An 18,840-nucleotide genomic window follows, 5' to 3' on the forward strand; every position below is an offset into this window, starting at 1 on the left:
TGCTGAGCTAACGTTAGTTCAATTAAATTAACAAATGCAAAAGAATACAATGTTTCAGGTTATCATAAAACAAGAATACATAGTGTTGATATTAGGTAACGTCAGTAAGCCTAGTTAACTACCAAAGAATTCCAATGAATGCGGCTAGCTAAATTACATGAATTGCACGAGGACCTGGCCAAAACCAAGGATAATCATTGCATACATCAACTGCTTTGCGACGTTAGACAACATCAGGAATATTAGCAAAAGGAATCTAAACTATGAAAATACTTAAACTACCCCATGAAGGACGACAAAGTGACAGTTGCATTAGCTAGAGAACAGGGTTACTGATACTGCATTTCTATTGATGGCGTTATGATACTGAAAGACAAAAAGCCATTCAATGTGTTTAAACTAAAACATTGAAAAGTTGATCATCCCCCCCAAAAATACACATTTAACATGACAATCACTCACCTAGTGAGACATTCCAACCCAGCACAAATAAAATATCCTCCTGTGTTGTCTGCAGATCTTCGAGTATTCCAACATCAAATCGAACTAGACCAGTAGGCCTCAACCTCGGCCTCGGCGTCTCCTGTATCCTTTGCCCCCCAAGATAGCTCCCTCTCCCGGGGTAGGAAACAAACTTGTCTATGTCTCCCACGCAAAGGTTAAAAGTTTAATTCCCTGTCCTGCTTGGGCACCGTATTTCCATCGCGTGTCTATGTTGAATCCCCGGTGCTTGGATCTATTTATTATGGCGTTTTATATGATTTACAATTGATATTTATAAAGGGGTATATGCTGCTCTATGTTGTACAGGGCTCTGATTCTGTCTCGGGTTCTAACATTCGCAGTGGCACCCATCCCCCTCCACCGGCATCGACCGCGGGTCCCAGCGAAAGTGACACACAACCATGCCACCGGGTTTCCCAAGCGATGATGCAGGGGCTGATTAATAGGGCGGGTTTTGCGCCGATGTCCTGCCTCCTATATATTTATTAGTCTGTATGAGCAAGCGATTGGGCGACGAATTTGGATTTTCTCTACGCAGAGGGCGTGACGTTCTTCTAGGAGGGGTGTGGAAGCACATTCGGATTCTGCTATGTGTAGTGGTGGCACACAGGAGTGAGAGCAAGTGACCGTAGAAATGGATGGATTTTGCAGAGAATTTGATACAAAAAGCGGACCCGTGTCTACAGTACGAAGAAAATGCTCAAGTAATTAAATGAAAAAGTCGTGGATTTTTTTCTCTCGTTATTTTATAGAATGATTATATTGCTTGAATGTTTTATGTGTTTGCTCAACGCAAAGAGAAAACAACTTCGTTACATACAGATAGAGCTAATAATTAGAGTAGCCAATTTTTAGCTAAACGGGGTCTACCGGGCCCCATAAAAGGAAATACAACAGAATATGAGATGTCGGGCGAGCTTGTATGATCTGGCATGGGATTGGGCAGGGAAATTGACCAGGGTTGTATGTATTAACTCTGGTCCCACCTACTGCCCAGCCCGAATTCAGTCGCTACACACTTGACTGGGGATAACCATTGTTACGCTTCACGAAAATACTATCTATTCGAATGGCTCATTAACTGCACGAAAATACCATGTTTGCGAGCAGATCGTATTTTCTTATAAAAAAAACACATTCCATAGCAGTAAAACATAAATTTGATTTTAGGCTATATTCTACTGTTCTAACGCACATTCAAAGAATGGGTGAAATGTTAGATTCCGCTTCCATTAGCCTTCATTGGTAAACAATAAATCATAACTGCGTCTGAGGATGACTGGATGTAATTAAGCGTTCATGCGATTGGCTTCTTAATTTGTTATGACGTCATGAGACCTGGGAGAATAATTGGGATTGGCTAAAATGATCACGCTACTGTCATTTGTTTTGCAACGGTGGGAAGTGGAAATACGGCTAGACGATATAACGCTGTTTTTTCACGCTTCTCAAAATGTATAAATTGTTACTTTTACTCATAAATTGTTCCAGGTGACAGTAGGTGACAAATGTAACCACAAACTCACAATAAAGATGTTAAACTGTGTACATTTTTGTGAATATAAATGATCAATTTGAGACCTTCCATACACTGTCTATTTCTGCACGATGAAAACGAAGATTACGTGTTCTGAATAAATCAAGGGTTCTTTCGGTTGTTTTTTTCTTAAATGCATTTTCTATAACATTTTACTAATTTAGCAGACGGTCTTATACAGAGCGATTTACAGTTTAGTTCAACTATGTACATTTTAGTGAACAGATATTAATGTTCCAAAATATATATAATTATAGATCGTACGACATCTTGGTTTTATTCCTCACTTGGATTGATATGGGGGAAGGGCAGACCATTCCTACATCCTTGACGTAATTGGCATAGGCTTTGTTAATTTATTTGGCTTCCCAGCTCTGCTGATAAACGATTGGTACATTTACTACCTTTTCTCATCGAGGGTAGCTCAATACATAAAACAAGCTAGACATGATGGGCTCCCGTAAACCTCTATGGCCAAATAACTAATGAGAATGCATTCTGACCCTAATATAACAGAAGAATAACATATTAATAACAAATAATTCCACACTGGTTTCCAGGTTCTCACACCCATCTAACGAACCGAAAGACGCACCCAGGTTGTGTTTGGTAAAATGTTATTGGGAAGTTGGGTAAGTGTACAGACAGGATAACCTTTGTTCTGTAGCCCTCACGTGATTAAAGAACTCTTCTGTACAAGTCTCCCAGCAACCGTTCCAGATATAGTGCCTTCGCCAATACTTATATTGTAAATACGATGAACAGGCTACAAACGTGGCAGGGCACAACTTCCAACATTAATAGTTTTAATACAATAAACAAAACAGCAAAGGAATTGTGTGCCATATGACATTGTGTTGGGGTAGAAATGTTCACATAAAACATGTGTTATACGGATCACGTAACTAAAACAAAAAAATCAGTTCACTTGGTCAGGAGTCATTTGTAATTGTCTCCTAGGTTTTAATATGTACAAAGCCCTAACACATTAACATGGATGCAGCCATGGGGTTTTGCATGGTCTCGAACACAAATAATATGAAAACATTTCATTTGAGTAACTGTTAGATGCAAGTCATGTCATATAAGCCTTTTCCATATTTACTAAGACTTCAGAGCCATTTATGGTCCCAAATGGAATCTCATGCCCACAAAATACAATTTATTTTATAGTAATGAACAAAGAGCTGTTTTATCAGAAACATAAAATATATCCTAGGTATCTGTTAGTCAAATGTTGAAGACTAAGTGCAAGAATCAGTCATTCTTTAAGCGGTCCTTAACAAATGTTAATCTGTATTTGCTACGCCATCTTAAAATGTATGTACCGGTTTGGTAAAAAACTAATTGCGCAACCATTTAGCTAGCTAGCTACACTGTGCTAACACATTTACCCTCAAAGCAGTTACACAAATATTTCACTTGTGTAAACTATTATCCATAATAGTCAGCTAAAGTACATGCGCTTAGGCATTGTGCAAGCATCAGCACTGTCACTTATTTTGACCCATACAATGAGTTCCTTGCACTCAAATCCTATTCAACAAATACAGTGTTATGTCTACCAAGTCCCCAGACAAGGAATTATAACTCATTGAGCCTCAAGTCGACCGTACCCTTTTTTTTTTTTAGCAAGAACAGAAAAATAAAATACATTTAAAATACACCACAAAAATTATGTAGCAAAGTCCAACAGTGATTGTGCGAAACGTGGAGGATGGCACACCCATAGCGACTGATAGACTTCTAGCGGCCAAAAGCCTGTAGCATGGGCAGCACCATTGAGGGCTTCCATGTTTCCCCCATTTGGAAGTAGTCAACTGGGTGGGGATTCCTATGGGTTCTAGCCTCAATGGCCCTACCCATGCTGTCAAAGTGCTATAATGGCACAGATAAAGATGAGCCCTTTATCTCAATGGGCACACCACATTATATATGGCCTAAGCAGATGCACATAAATGCAATGGATGGACATTTGACATCAGTATGTAGTGTTATAGATTCTAAGGGACATGGTCTTTGGGAGAGAATGTATACATATACACCTTCATTTTATACATCAAAGAAATAGTAAAGGTATCAGTAAAGCACTCTTCCCAAGCAGTATCCTAAAGGATATTAAAATTACATATTTCGCTCCTTGAATTTATGACAACAGTATTTAACAATCACCAAAAGACAAGGCTCTATCCTTGATTTTTTTTCAAACGCTAAAATCATATCTTAAATTGGGAGATGGAATTAAGATTGTCATGGACTTCCACCTTTATAAAAATTGGATATGATGCTCTCATATAGTAATGGACTTTCCCTTAACTAGCAAAACTCCATAATCAAAAAAAGATACAAGTAGACACTAAAAGTTGTTCAAACTGCCTTCAACATGGTCAGTTCGGGGAACCAGTCCCTTCCTTTCAACCTAAGCAGCTCTGTGTACATCTCTTCTCCAGTCAGTGGATCAGACAGGAAACAAGAAGAAAAATGGCTGAGTGTGTTCGACTTGGTGGTTGGGTCATGTCTGGTTGTTTCTTTTTTCCTGTTTTTTGTTTCATTACGTTGTTGTTATGCGCTTGCATGTTGAGACCCTTTTGCTGTTAGGGGATGCTGCCCTCTGCTGGTTGCCCCAGTGGCAGTACATGGCCCTGTACATGGCCCTGCACCTCCACAGCCGGTTAAGTCCCTCAGAGCAGCTTCAGACTTCCAGTGACGTTGTTCACCATATCCTCTTCCCCAACGATGGCCAGGATGGTGCGCGAGCCAGCTTCCACCTGGCAAAAGAGCAGGTCATAGAATTTAGACTAGCATCCTTGTGGGTAGGAGGTACTAAGAATAGGTTGTAACAACAAAAGTATGTGGGAAGGCAGGGAAGACTAGGCATTCATTTATTTAAATCTCAATAGAGAACCCCTTAATATTAATTGATGCAGATAGTTTTTTATGTTGAATTGCATCCCCCCCCCCCCTGTCCTCTACAGAACTTGTGAGCCCCAAATTTCTGCTGTATTGTCTTTTGCAGTGCCTTCAAAAAGTTCCCACCTCTTGACTTTTTCCACATTGTTCTGTTACAGACTGAATTTAAAATTGACTGGCCTACACACAATACCCCATCTCATAAAATGGCGCCGACAGAGAGGGCTGCCGTGCTTCTAGCTCTTAGGAAACTTTGCAGATTTTAAAAATGTATTATTTCTACCATTAGCCCAGAAAATGTGTTATTACATACAGTCGGGAAGAACTATTGGATATCAGAGCGGCGGTAACTCACCAGCACTATGACCAGGAATTACGACTTTCCCAAAGCGGATCCTTTGTTCGCACCCCCCAGGGCAATTGAACTGATTCCAGAGGCAGACCCAAAAACACATACTCGGAGTGGTCTTCTAGTCCGACGTACGAGGCGTGCACAACACCCACCGCTTCTCGAGCACATTACTCGCTATTGTTCAGTCTCTGGATAATAAAGTTGACGAGTTCAGGGCGAGGGTTTCTTTCCAGGGAGACATCACAGAAACATGGCTCTCTTGGGATATACTGTCTGAGTCGGTCCAGCCAGTTGGGTTCTCAGTTCATTGCATAAACAGGAATAAATCTCTCTCCGGGAAGGAGGGCGGGGGTGCATGTTTCATGATTAACGACTCATGGTGTGATCGTGATAACATACAGGAACTCAAGTCCTTTTGTTCACCCGACCTAGAATAACTTACAATCAAATGCGGACCGTATTATCTCCCAAGAGAATTATCTTCGGTTATAGCGGTGTTTTGGGCTTCTGAGTGGCGCAGCGGTCTAAGGCACTGCATCTAAGTGCTAGAGACATATCCTGGTTCGATTCCAGGCTGTATCACAACCGGCCGTGATTGGGAGTCCCATAAGGCGGCGCACAATTGGCCCAGAGTTAGGGTTTGGCCGGGGTAGGTCATCATTGTAAATAAGAATTTGTTCTTAACCGACTTGCCTAGTTAAATAAAGCTTAAATAAAACATTAAATAAGTCACAGCAGTATATACCCCCCACTCAAGCCGATACCACGACGGCCCTCAAAGAACTTCACTGGACTTTATGCAAACTGGAAACCACATTTCCTGAGGCCGCATTTATTGTAGCTGGGGATTTTAAAGCCAATTTGAGAAAAAAAGCTACCGAAGTTCTAACACCACATCGACTGTAGTACTTGCACTGCTAAAACACTCGACCACTGCCACTCCAACTTCCGGGATGCCCTACAGGGCCCTCCCTCTCCCTCCTTTCAGCAAATCTGACCACAACTCCATTTTGCTCCTCCCTTCCTATAGGCAGAAACTCAAGCAGGAAGTACCCGTGCTAAGGACTATTTAATGCTGGTCTGACCAATCGGAAACCACGCTTCAAGATTGTTTTGATCACGGGGACTGTTCCGGGTAGCTTCCGAGAATAATATTGATGAATATACCAATATGGTGACAGAGTTTATCAGGAAGTGTATAGGAGAGGTTGTACCCACCGACTATTAAAACCTACCCAAACCAGAAACCATGGATAGATGGCAGCATTTAAGCAAAACTGAAAGCGCAAACCAAATCAAATGTATTTATATAGCCCTTCGTGCATCAGCTGATACCTCAAAGTGCTGTACAGAAACCCAGCCTAAAACCACAAACAGCAAGCAGTGCAGGTGTTGAAGCACGTTGGCTAGGAAAAACTAGAAAGGCCGAAACCTAGAGAGGAACCAGGCTATGAGAGGTGGCCAGTCCTCTTCTGGCTGTGCCGGGTGGAGATAACAGAACATGGCCAAGATGTTCAAATGTTCATAAATGACCAGCATGGTCAAATAATAGGTCTGGGACAGGTAGCACGTTCGGTGAACAGGTCAGGATTCCATAGCTGCAGGCAGAACAGTTGAAACTGGAGCAGCAGCACGGCCAGGTAGACTGGGGACAGCATTTAACCATGGCAAGGTGACTGGGAATATGGCAGAACACAAACAGTGTAGTTTTCCCACCGCAAGGCAATCAAATATGCAAAACGTCAGTATAGAGATGAAGCGGCGTCGCAATTCAACGACTCAGACACGAGATGTGGCAAGGTCAACAGACAATATCAGACTACAAAAGGGAAACCAGCCAAGTCGCAGACACCGAATTCTTGCTTCCGGACAAGCTAAAAACCTTTGCCCGCTTTGAGGATAACAGTGCCACTGACCCGGCTCACTACCAACGACTGTTGGCTCTCCTTTGCCATGGCCGACGCGAGTAAGACATTTAAGTTTGTTAACCCTCGCACGGCTGCTGGCCCAGACGCCATCCCTAGCCACGTCCTCAGAGCATGCGCAGACCAGCTGGCTGGTGTGTTTACGGACATATTCAATCTCTCCCTATCCCAGTCTGCTGTCCCCACATGCTTCAAGATGGCCACCATTGTCACTTTACCCAAGAAAGCAAAGGTAACTGAACTAAATGACTATCACCCCATAGCACTCACTTCTGTCATCATGAAGTGCTTTGAGAGACTAGTCAAGGATCATATCACCTCTACCTTACCTGTCACTCTAGACATTTCAATTTCCTTACCGCCCCAATAGAACAACAGACGATCCAATCGCCATTGCACTTCCCTATCCCATCTTGACAAGAGGAATACCTATGTAAGAATGCTGTTCACTGACTACAGCTCAGCATTTAACACCGTAGTACCCTCCAAGCTCATCATGAAGTTCGAGGCCCTGGGTCTGAACTCCACCCTGTGTCTAACTGGGTCCTGGACTTCCTGACTGGCCACCCCCATGTGGTGAAGGTAGAAAACACCGCCTCCACTTTGCTGATCCTCAACACTGGGGCCCCCAGAGGGGTGCGTGCTCAGCCCCTCCTGTACTCCCTGTTCACCAATGACTGCGTAGCCAAGCACGCCTCCAACTCAATCATCAAGTTTGCAGATGACACTACAGCGGTAGGCTTGATCACCAACAATGAGATAGCCTACATGGAGGAGGTGAGGGCTCAGAGTGTGATGCCAGGAAAATAACCTCCCTCAACATCAACAAAAAAATGATCGTGGACTTCAGAAAGCAGCAAAGGGAGCACCCCCCCCCTATCCACATCCATGGGACCGCAGTGGAGAAGGTGGAAAGCTTCAAGTTCCCCGAAGTACACATCACTGACAAACTGAAATGGTCCACCCACACAGACAGTGTGGTGAAGATGGCACAACAGTGCCTCTTCAACCTCAGGAGGCTGAAGAAATTTGACGTGGCACCTAAAACCCACAAACATTTACAGATGCACAATTGAGAGCATTCCTATCAGGCTGTATCACCACCTGGAACGGCAACTGCACCGACAGCAACCGCAGGGCTCTCCAGAGGGTGGTGGGTCTGCCCAGTACATCATCGGGGGCAAACTACCTGCCCTCCAGGACACCTACAGCACCCAATGTCACAGGAAGGCCAAAAAGATCAAGGATAACAAACCACCCGAGCCACTGCCTGTTCACCCCTCTATCATCCAGAAGGGGAGGTCAGTACAGGTGCATCAAAGCTGGGACCGAGAGACTGAAAAACAGCGTCTATCTCAAGGCCATCAGACTGTTCAATTGGCATCACTTGCACAGAGACTGCTGCCCTATTATACATAGACTTGAAATCACAGGCCACTTTAATAATGTTTACATATTTAGCATTACTCATCTCATATGTATATACTGTATTCTATTCTTCTGTATCTTAGTCTATGCCGCTCTGACATTGTTCGTCCATATATTTAAATATTCTTAATTCCATTCCTTTACTTAGATGTGTGTGTATTCGGTGTATGTTGTGAAATTGTTAGCCATTACTTGTTAGATATCACTACATTGCCGGAGCTAGAAACACAAGCATTTCGCTACAGCCACAATAACATCTGCTAAACACATGCATGTGACCAATAAAATTTGATGACAAAGTGGAATTATGTTTAGACATTTTTACAAATGAAAAGCTGAAACTAGTCAGTAAGTATTCAACCCCTTTGTTATGGCAAGCCTAAATAAACTTCAGGAGTAGAAATTTGCTTAACAAGTCACGTAAATTGCATGGACTCACTGTGTGCGATAGTGTTTAACAATTTGAATGACTACCTCATCTCTGTACCCCACACATACAATTATCTGTAAGGTCCCTCAGTCGAGCTGTGAATTTCAAACAGATTCAACCATGAAGACCAGGGAGGTTTTCCAATGCCTCGCAAACGGCACCTATGGGTAGATGGATCAAACTTTTAAAAAGCAGACATTGAATATCCCTTTGAGCGGGGTGAAGTTATTAAATTACACTTTGGATGGTGTGTCACTACAAATATACAGGCGTCCTCTTCCTAACTCAAGTTGCTGGAGAGGAAGGCAGTTTAATGGCTGTGATAGAAGAAAACTGAGAATAGATCAATAACATTTAAGTTACTCCACAATACTAATCTAAATTACGAAAGTGAAGAGAGGGAACGCTGAATATAATTTTTTTGTCTTCTCCAAAACATGCATCCTGTTTGCAATAAGGTATTAAATGAAAATTGCAAAAAACATGGGCAAGAAATTAACTTCATGTCCGGAATACAAGGCTCTGTTTCAGGCAAATCCAACACATCACGGAGTACCACTTCATATTTTCAAGCATGGTGGTGGCTGAATCATGTTATGAGTATGCTCATCGGAGAGTTTTTTTGGGGGGGGATAAAAATAAACTGAATCGAGCTAAGCACAGGCAAAACCTTAGAGGAAAACCTGGTTGTCTGCTTTCCAACAGCCACTTGGAGACAAATTCATCTTTCAGCAGGACAATAACCTAAAACACAAGACCAAATATACACTGGAGTTGCTTACCAAGACAACATTGAATGTTCCCGAGTGGCCTAGTTAGTTTTGAGTTAAAAATCTATGGCAAGACATGACAATGGCTGTCTAGCAATGATCAACGACCAACTTGAGAGCTTGAAGAACTTCTCAAATAATGCAAATAGTGTACAATCCAGGTGTTAAAAGCTTTGAGACTTTCGGGGAAAGACTCAAGAGCTATAATCGCTGCCAAAGTTGATTCTAACATGTATTGACTCATGGGTGTAAATGAGATATTCCTGCATTTCATTTTCAATAAATTTGCAAGCATTTCTAAAAACATGTTTTCAATTTGTCATTGTGGGGAATTGTGTGTAGATGGGTGAGAAAATAAATATTTTTGAATTCAGGCTATAACAAAATGTGGAATACGTCAAGGGGTATGAATACTTTCTGTAGGCACACTTATTTTCTCAGACTCATTGTAATATTTATGTACCCCCGTCTAATCCCATTTTATAATACCAAAAGGTCAATTAAAAATGTTGTTTACAAAAAAGTTATTGCACATTTAGCAGGCTATGATGTGAAATAGGCCCTTATAAGTGCTTTCTTTCATTAGGTATAGTTAAGGCAGTCTCATGTGCTTATCAATGCACACTAGAGGTCGACCGGTTAATTGGAATGGCCAATTAATTAGGGCCGATTTCAAGTTCTCATAACAATCTGAAATCGGTATTTTTGGGCACCGATTTGCCAATTATTATTATTTATTTTTTATACCTTTATTTAACTAGGCAAGTCAGTTAAGAACACATTCTTATTTTCAATGACGGCCTAGGAACGGTGGGTTAACTGCCTCGTTCAGGGGCAAATTGATAGATTTGTACCTTGTCAGCTCGGAGGTACAATCTTGCAACCTTACAGTTAACTAGTCCAACGCATTAACGACCTGCCTCCCTCTCGCCCGTTGTGCGAATGCAGTAAGCCAAGGTAAGTTGCTAGCTAGCATTAAACTTATCTTAGAAAAAAACAATCATTCATAATCACTAGTTAACTACACATGGTTGATGATATTACTAGATATTATCTAGCGTGTCCTGCGTTGCATATAATCTGACTGAGCATACAAGTATCTAAGTATCTGACTGAGCAGTGGTAGGCAGAAGCAGGCGGTAAACATTCATTCAAACAGCACTTTCATGCGTTTTGCCAGCAGCTCTTCGTTGTGTGTCAAGCATTGTGCTGTTTACGACTTCAAGCCTATCAACTCCCGAGATGAGGCTGGTGTAACCGAAGTGAAATGGCTAGCTAGTTAGCGCGCGCTAATAGCGTTTCAAACATCACTCGCTCTGAGCCTTCTAGTAGTTGTTCCCCTTGCTCTGCATGGGTAACGCTGCTTCGATGGTGGCTGTTGTCGTTGTGTTGCTGGTTCGAGCCCAGGGAGGAGCGAGGAGAGGGACGGAAGCTATACTGTTACACTGGCAATACTAAAGTGCCTATAAGAACATCTAATAGTCAAAGGTTAATGAAATACAACTGGTATAGAGGGAAATAGTCCTATAATTCCTATAATAACTACAACCTAAAACTTCTTACCTGGGAATATTGAAGACTCATATGAAAGCTGGTGGTTCCTTTTAACATGTTCTCATGTTCTGAGCAAGGAACTGAAACGTTAGCTTTCTTACATAGTAGATATTGCACTTTTACTTTCTTCTCCAACACTTTGTTTTTGCATTATTTAAACCAAATTGAACATGTTTCATTATTTACTTGAGGCTAAATTGATTTGACTGATGTATTATATTAAGTTAAAATAAGTGTTCATTCAGTATTGTTGCAATTGTCATTATTACAAACATTAATATATATATATATATATATATATATATATATATATATATATTTTTGGTCCTCCAATAATCGGTATCGGCGTTGAAAAATCATAATCGGTCGACCTCTAATGCACACAGCGCCTTGTCCCCCACTCCTATGGATAAAACAATTGTATAATGTCAATGTCAATAGTTTTACAAAGCAGGACATTTCAAATGCACGCTGTCATTACTAAATATGTAATGTGATAGGTATTTGTTTTTTTACACACAAACAACTTGATTAATTAAATATTTAATCTGTCATCTTTGATGACGCAATGTTCACAAGAGGGAACGAATCGGATTTCATTGGTCCTCAACTCATGTCTCATACACTTCATAAATGGAGTTATCCCCTAGTTAGCATGCCCCGGAGCAGGTTAGTTCTGAAGCATTTGTTGCCATATACATTTACCTGGCTATACGGTGAGCCTCTTTTGTGATACCGGTTGTCCCAAGTTGAACTCAGAGTTGACCAAAGTTATCTCGCCAACTCCTCAAACCAGATGGGTATACTACGTTCAAACTCAATACTTATCATAATGACTGTGCGTACCCCTAAAAGCAGACACTATAGTGTTACGTGGAAACATAATGGCTTCCACGTAACACAGCAGGTGCTGCTGTGGAGCCCCAATGCTGGTGCATGTGTCTGTAAGCAGGAGCTACTATAACTACAAAACCGTCATGGTGGGGTTGTGGGCCTGTAAGCAGGTGCAGCAGTGCTACCATAGAGCCGTAATAGTGGCACATTGGGTCTGTAACTAGGTCCTGAAACCGTTGCTGTGTAGCCGAACGTCTCACCTGGGTGCGTCCGGCGTCCTGGACCAGATACGTGGGCAGGCTAAGGCTCATTGCCAGGGCCTGCAGCTCCAAAAGGTGAGCCATGTTGGTCCCCTGCAACACCACCTTCTTCGCCCTGCATACCACAAACACACAGATATCCTGCTGTGGCAAACATCGACAGCAGGTTGAAGCGGCACATAGAACAGCAGATAGTTGTATTGCCATTACCAGATGTCATTATGGCGTTATAAAAGTGTCTGGCGTTCTTTACCTGATCAGATCCAATTTGTTCGGCAGTGTGGAGTCTCAAGTAACACATATGATTATGGTATTGCTCCAGTAAAGCCCTAATTTTAAAAAATTGTCCAGTCAGTTCCTTACCCGCCATGGTCCCACTTCCAGGCCATCTCCCTCCAGCTGTTCTTCTCCTGCAGGGCCTGGTAAAGCCCTACGGCCGCATGGCCCACCTGCGCAGCCACCTACACAACACACACTTTAAGAGTAAGCATGTTTAATGTATTAGCTTTGAGTGTGAGGTGTGATTCTCATTTTTTTTAAACAACCGGGGCAAACTGGGCCTTTGTGCTTCTGGTTGGAACAAACTACACCACAACAAGCATACTAGCCAGACAAAATATATCATATCTAGCTATGTAATGTATCTTTGTAATGTTTTTGCACCATGTAATTTAGGGATCACAATGGCAATAAGTCTGACTGTGATATTCCTGTCACGCGTTTACAATGCATGCATTGGTTTTCTTAAACAGGCAAATAAAATCTATCAAAACACATTCCAACCCTTGTCTTCAAACTGACCTTTCCCACACCCATGGCCAGGTCCATGTTCACCACAAACACCATCTTGAACATGAGGTCGTCGTCTCCTTCTTCCTGAGGGGACGAGAGAGAGACAGTCAGGGTGGGCTCAGACACAATACAGGAGACGTAATGTACCAACGTGTACCTGTGCGGACTAAGGCTATCTCGTGGGTACCTCATTCTCCAGCTTGTTGAAGTAGTACATGGCAGCCTCCTCAGCAGACACATTTCGGGTGTGCAAGAGTGCCTGCGGGAGGGAGAAACATAGAAAATGGCAGACAATGTTGGATGGATTAGACATGTCAATCATAGCTATGGTACTCTTTACAGTCATTATGGATGCCTTAGTAAGTAGATACATATAAATATTGCATTAGAAAATGTAAATCAAAGATCATATCTCAGGAAATGCAAGAGAACCTGTATACAGTAAATTAACCCACCTGCTTGGCAGCCTCCTCTGGGATGTCCAGCTCCCGAAGTTGCTGTAGGTACACAGAGTTGACCTCCTGAGAGCCAGAGTCTGGGCCTGTCTGTTGGTCGGAGGGCTCCATAGTTAGCTGGAGCTAGTTGGATTAGAGTTAGTTTGGTGCAGCATTAAAAAAAACACACATATACACCTTAGCGTAGTTCTCCACAAGCTGTGTCAATTAATTTAAAAGACTAGCACCATGATGTTAAATTATGAACTTTTGGTGCCTGTATTTCCAGTTCAACAAGGCTTGAGGCACAGCCAGAGAACCATGATGCATTATCATCCTAGTAGACTAGCCATCAGGGTTATGCTCATCCTAGTAGACTAACCATCAGGGCTAGGGTTGCAAAGGGTTGGAAACTTTTCAGTAAATGTCCAGAAATGTTCCATGAATTTTCCTTAAATTCACACAAAGTTAGCTTATAACAGTAAACCTTTTTTTTGTGAGATACACATAAGGTAATTCTAGGTCTTATGGCATATTTTGGTTAAACTATCCCCAATTTAATGGAATTGCAACCCTCGGGCACACAGTGCATTCTTCCATCACATGTGCAGCTGATTCTCAAGATCTTGCACACGAATGAGATGCTATTGAGCCCACACTACTACACTGTCTGAGCCAAGGACTACATGCTTTCTGTTAAGTTGTGATAACAATACTAGGTGGGGTGAATATATTTAATATGACATACAATCTTTTTTTGTTAACTAGTAAATAGTAGCCTACAGCAAAGTGTGTTTAAATCATTTCTATCTTGTTAACAATTTCTGCTAGTTAGTTTTTGCTACCATGTGGGTTTTAGCTTGCTTGAGCCTGCTGAGGAGTGTTAATTCACCTGTTTCCATACATGTTTCATTTTAAAACATTTATCTTACAAAAGGAGTTGTTTAATCTAACTGCTTAACTATTAATCTGTTCATGGAATTGTATTTGGGTATTTTTAAATTTTTCCCCCTAATCTTTACAGGAAAATGCCACAGGCACCATCTAATGTGTGGAGACATTTCACTGCAGCTAATGAAGGAAAAGCTGTGTACATTTCCAAATACTGTGTCAAATCATATATGAAGAATGTAAAAAAGATGCAGAATCACCTGGCAAAGTGCATAAAGTTCCCTCAGCACTCACAACAAGCAAACTGACAAAAGTCCCTCTACTTCTATTCGAGGTGAACATTATGAATCAGACATCTTATAGCAACAGCTCATGGTCCTCCTGGAATCAGAAGTTTTTTTGACTCAATGGAGGAACGTAGTCAGAGAAATGCAGATGAATGTCTTGCTCGAGCTGTGTATGCAACTGGTTCACCGCTGATGCACACAGGCAATGTGTATTGGAAGAGATTTCTTTAAAGTTTCTTGCCACATAAACACCCCTCCAACCAGACATGCTTTATCTACTCATTTGCTGGATGCAGAGTTCAAGTGAAGGTCAAGCAAATCATAGAGAAAGCAGACTGTATTGCAATCATCTGATGGGTGGTCGAATGTTCATGGGCAAGAAGTAATTAACCACATCATCTCCACCCCTCAACTAGTGTTCTACAATAGCACAGACACAAGGGACAACAGACACCACCGGTGTCTACATTGCAGATGAGCTGAAGGCAGTCATCAATGACCTTGGACCACAGAAGGTATTTGCACTGGTGACAGACAATGCTTCGAACATGAAGGCTGCTTGGTCTAAAGTGGAGGAGTCCTACCCTCACATCACACCCATTGACTGTGCTGCTCATGCATTGAATCTGCTCCTCAAGGACATCATGGCACTGAAAACAATGGATAGACTCTACAAGAGAACCAAGGAAATGGTTAGGTATGTGAATGGTCATCAAGTTATAGCAGCAAAGCAAACTGAGCAGAATAAGAGCACCACTTTGAAATGGCCCAGCAACACCCGTTGGGGTGGTGTTGTCATCATGTTTGACAGTCTCCTGGAGGGGAAGGAGTCTCTCCAAGAAATGGCCATATCAGTCTGCCGATATGGACAGCTCCATCAAGAGGATCCTCCTGGATTATGTATTTGGGGAGAGAGTGGTAAGCAGCCTGAAACCTATAGCAGTAGCCATTGCACGAATTGAGGGAGACAATGCCATCCTGTGATGTTCAGACTCTGCTTGCAGATGTAAGAGAAGAAATCCGTACTGCATTGCCCACTTCACTGTTGCTCCAAGCAGAGGAAACTGTAGTTCTGAAATACATGAAAAAGCGTGAAGACTTCTGCCTGAAGCCCATACATGTTGGTCCCCAAGTATGCTGGCAAGAGCATCCTGTCTGGTGCAGAGATCAACAGGGCCTATGGTGTCATCACTACCGTGTCTCGCCACCTTGGTCTGGATGAGGGCAAGGTTCTTGGCAGTCTGGAGAAGTACACTTCCAAGCAAGGGCTTTGGGATGGAGATGCAATATGGCAGTCATGCCAACATATCTCATCAGCCACCTTGTTGCCTCCATCATCCTCCAAATCCCACCAACATCAGCCGCCTCAGAGCGCAACTGTTCCTTGTTTGGGAACACACACACCAAAGCACACAACAGGCTGACAAATACATCCCATGTGAAGAGTCAACTCATTTAAATAAAGTTCAATTCAGGAACTACATTTTTTCTATTGGAAGGATTTAATAATTTGCAATTATATCTACTTATAAGGTAAATGGTTTATGTTTGTCTCCATATGATATGGTAAATATATCCAATGCTAAAAACATCACATTTAAATTGTATTAATATTATTGTGCATATATTTTCGTTAATTCACACGGAATATCCCCCAAAATGTGCAACCCTAATCAGGGCATCCTCATCCAAGTAGACTAGCCATCGGGGCATTCTCATACTGATGGCAGCCCTGATGGCTAGTCTCTTGACAACCTAGACAAGACACCCCATGTGTTTCACTAACTAACTTTAGTGAACTGATATCATAGCTACCTAGCAACCTAAATAAAAAAATGATGTAGTTATCAGTGGTCTACAGCTAGCCAGCTAACTAGCTACGTTGAGGAAGCGAACATAGCTAGGTAACGGTAGCTTTCTAGCTACAACGCACGCAACTAACGTTCGTTAGCCAATTAACGTTACCGACAGAGAAGAGCAAGTCGTGCCTAACGTTAGCCAGCTATCTAGCTAGTTACTCATATAATGGAACGAAAGAGCTACTTATATCGCTTACAAATTGGCAGCTCGATTGTGGGATGACATCTAACTAGTTAGCCAACGGTTATCACAAGACACAGAGGAGAAATAATGTAAACCATGAAATAGAAAACAAACCGTAACGTTAGCCAACCAACCAACCAAATTGGCTACAGTATCTAGTAGCATGCACTGTAACACTAATATTATTGAACAGCACGCATTAACTAATAGCTATTTATTTTAGCTAGTTACCTAGCTAGCTAACATGCATTTGTTTGCTATGTATTAGTTTTCCTGCAAGTTCTGTCAAACCAACGTTAGTTAGTTTACAGTGTAAAAATTGCGCCCGCCACACCTACCTGCGCTGCCTAGATAGCGTGTTAGCTATAATCCCCGTGAATTAGTGGGATGGGAGTGCAAATTTGAAAACAAGTATTCACGCAGTCCTTTCACTACGACGAAGCCAGGTTGTTGACTGCAGATTACTTGTTCGTTCAAAAATGGGCGTGTTGTGGTTTTTCCTCTTTACACCATTTTGAGAACGGTTCGTTCCGAGAGAAAGAGGCAAAGCGAGAGGGTTCACTCCGCCCAAAATCGGTCACCAAAATAAGACCACGAAGTGAGCGATTTTTGTATGGGGGGGGTCATTGAATGTCGAACTTGCTCAACCAAAGATGTACTAGCTACTTGAGGTTTATTCGATCGAATATAAGCTTCGTAATGGTTAGGTTTTTATAAATGCACTGGTGAGTTGACGCACGTGGCATTTTGGCAAAAACGTTACCTGAGTTGTGCCCATAGAGAATGATAGAGGCCTCTAGTGGCCAAAGGGCCGTATTTGCGGACTACATCCAAAAGGGTATATTGGCGCTACCTACTGGGTGGGGTAAAAACTGATACTTGAACGAATAAAATAAAACACTCGTATTATTCTCAAAAAACAAAAGTCAATGTAGTCAGATTCCTACACAGGCTCTGGGGCCTGAAAGGGTGAAGCATCTTCAGACAGTATTCCCTGCAATGTTCCAGCCATGAAATCCTGGAGATCCAAGAACCTTTTAGTCACTTTCACAATGATTTCCAGTTTCTTCTGTTAGTTTGTCCTGTGCAATACACAAAACAAAATCAACCTTCTTCGCGATTAGTGTTTCAGGATCTCTCAACTGGCTGACATCCAGACTGGTACACATCTGTCATTCTGCCCCTGAACAGGCAGTTTACCCACTGTTCCTAGGCTGTCATTGAAAATAACAATTTGTTCTTAACTCACTTGCCTAGTTAAATAAAGGTTAAAAATAAAAATCCACTGCCATAGCTTCATCATCTCTACTCGCTGCTTCGACAATTGTCACTGCCTCTGCATAGGAGACCTTCGACAGTCCTGACCTTTCCTACTTTGACCTCCTTCACCCTAACAGGGAAACTCTGGAACGTGATTCCCATGACAAATTGCAACACCTTGCATCCCCAGACTCTTCAACAATGATATTCAGTTTGCAGACACATGGTAAACGTTTATATAGAAGACTTTTGTACATAAGCTCGCACAACATGGGTTGGGAGAAATTCTTCATCAAACATCAATTGACAAAGAAAGGCTTTCCAGCTCCTTTCCATTCACAATGCGAGTTAAGAAGACGTGAATCAGATGATAAACAAAATGTTAGAATTTCTGGGCAGCACCATTTAGAGTTTCAACCATTTTAATGAATTCAACTGGGTCGGACTTCCAACTTCATTGGCTGATCCATCCTGGTGACCCGGTTGGAGTCATGTCATCAGGAGGGATCAGCCAATCGTGAAGAAGAAATTTGAGATTTCCTCAATGGCACTATATGGTTGTGCCTGTTGTTCACTAGCAGGCCTAGAAAGACACCTGAGCGGAGTTCACACTTTCATTTGTCAGGGAA

The 18,840-nt window shown here is 42.1% G+C and overlaps 2 protein-coding genes across 5 annotated transcripts in view; both read right to left on the reverse strand.

Annotated features, from left to right (window-relative positions):
- Positions 1–934, reverse strand: part of setd5 (SET domain containing 5) — a 49,571-nt gene extending 48,637 nt beyond the window's left edge. The window contains exon 1 of one of the 3 annotated variants that reach the window (XM_020468660.2): positions 463–934. The gene's annotated coding sequence lies outside the window, so the exon portion shown is untranslated. The remainder of the gene's footprint in view (positions 1–462) is intronic. The other 2 variants (XM_020468657.2, XM_020468662.2) reach the window with 2 other exon arrangements.
- A 1,896-nt stretch (positions 935–2,830) lies between these two features.
- On the reverse strand, positions 2,831–17,729 carry LOC109876197 (probable peptidyl-tRNA hydrolase 2). 2 transcript variants are annotated; one of them, XM_020468650.2, is made up of 7 exons: positions 17,290–17,729; positions 13,752–13,874; positions 13,484–13,555; positions 13,306–13,380; positions 12,868–12,965; positions 12,505–12,619; positions 2,831–4,809 (listed from the first exon to the last, which is right to left on the reverse strand). In XM_020468650.2, exons 2-7 carry the CDS (start codon positions 13,860–13,862, stop codon positions 4,723–4,725), a joined length of 558 nt encoding a protein of 185 aa, XP_020324239.1. In that variant the 5' UTR covers positions 13,863–13,874; positions 17,290–17,729; the 3' UTR covers positions 2,831–4,722. The 2 variants fall into 2 exon arrangements, with proteins under 2 accessions (XP_020324239.1, XP_020324240.1); XM_020468651.2 differs by lacking the exon at positions 2,831–4,809 and adding an exon at positions 11,729–11,813 and having other exon boundaries at positions 17,290–17,715.
- Positions 17,730–18,840: the final 1,111 nt, after the last annotated feature.

The sequence above is a fragment of the Oncorhynchus kisutch genome, linkage group LG1, assembly GCF_002021735.2.
Source record: "Oncorhynchus kisutch isolate 150728-3 linkage group LG1, Okis_V2, whole genome shotgun sequence".
Taxonomy (NCBI): Eukaryota; Metazoa; Chordata; class Actinopteri; order Salmoniformes; family Salmonidae; genus Oncorhynchus; species Oncorhynchus kisutch.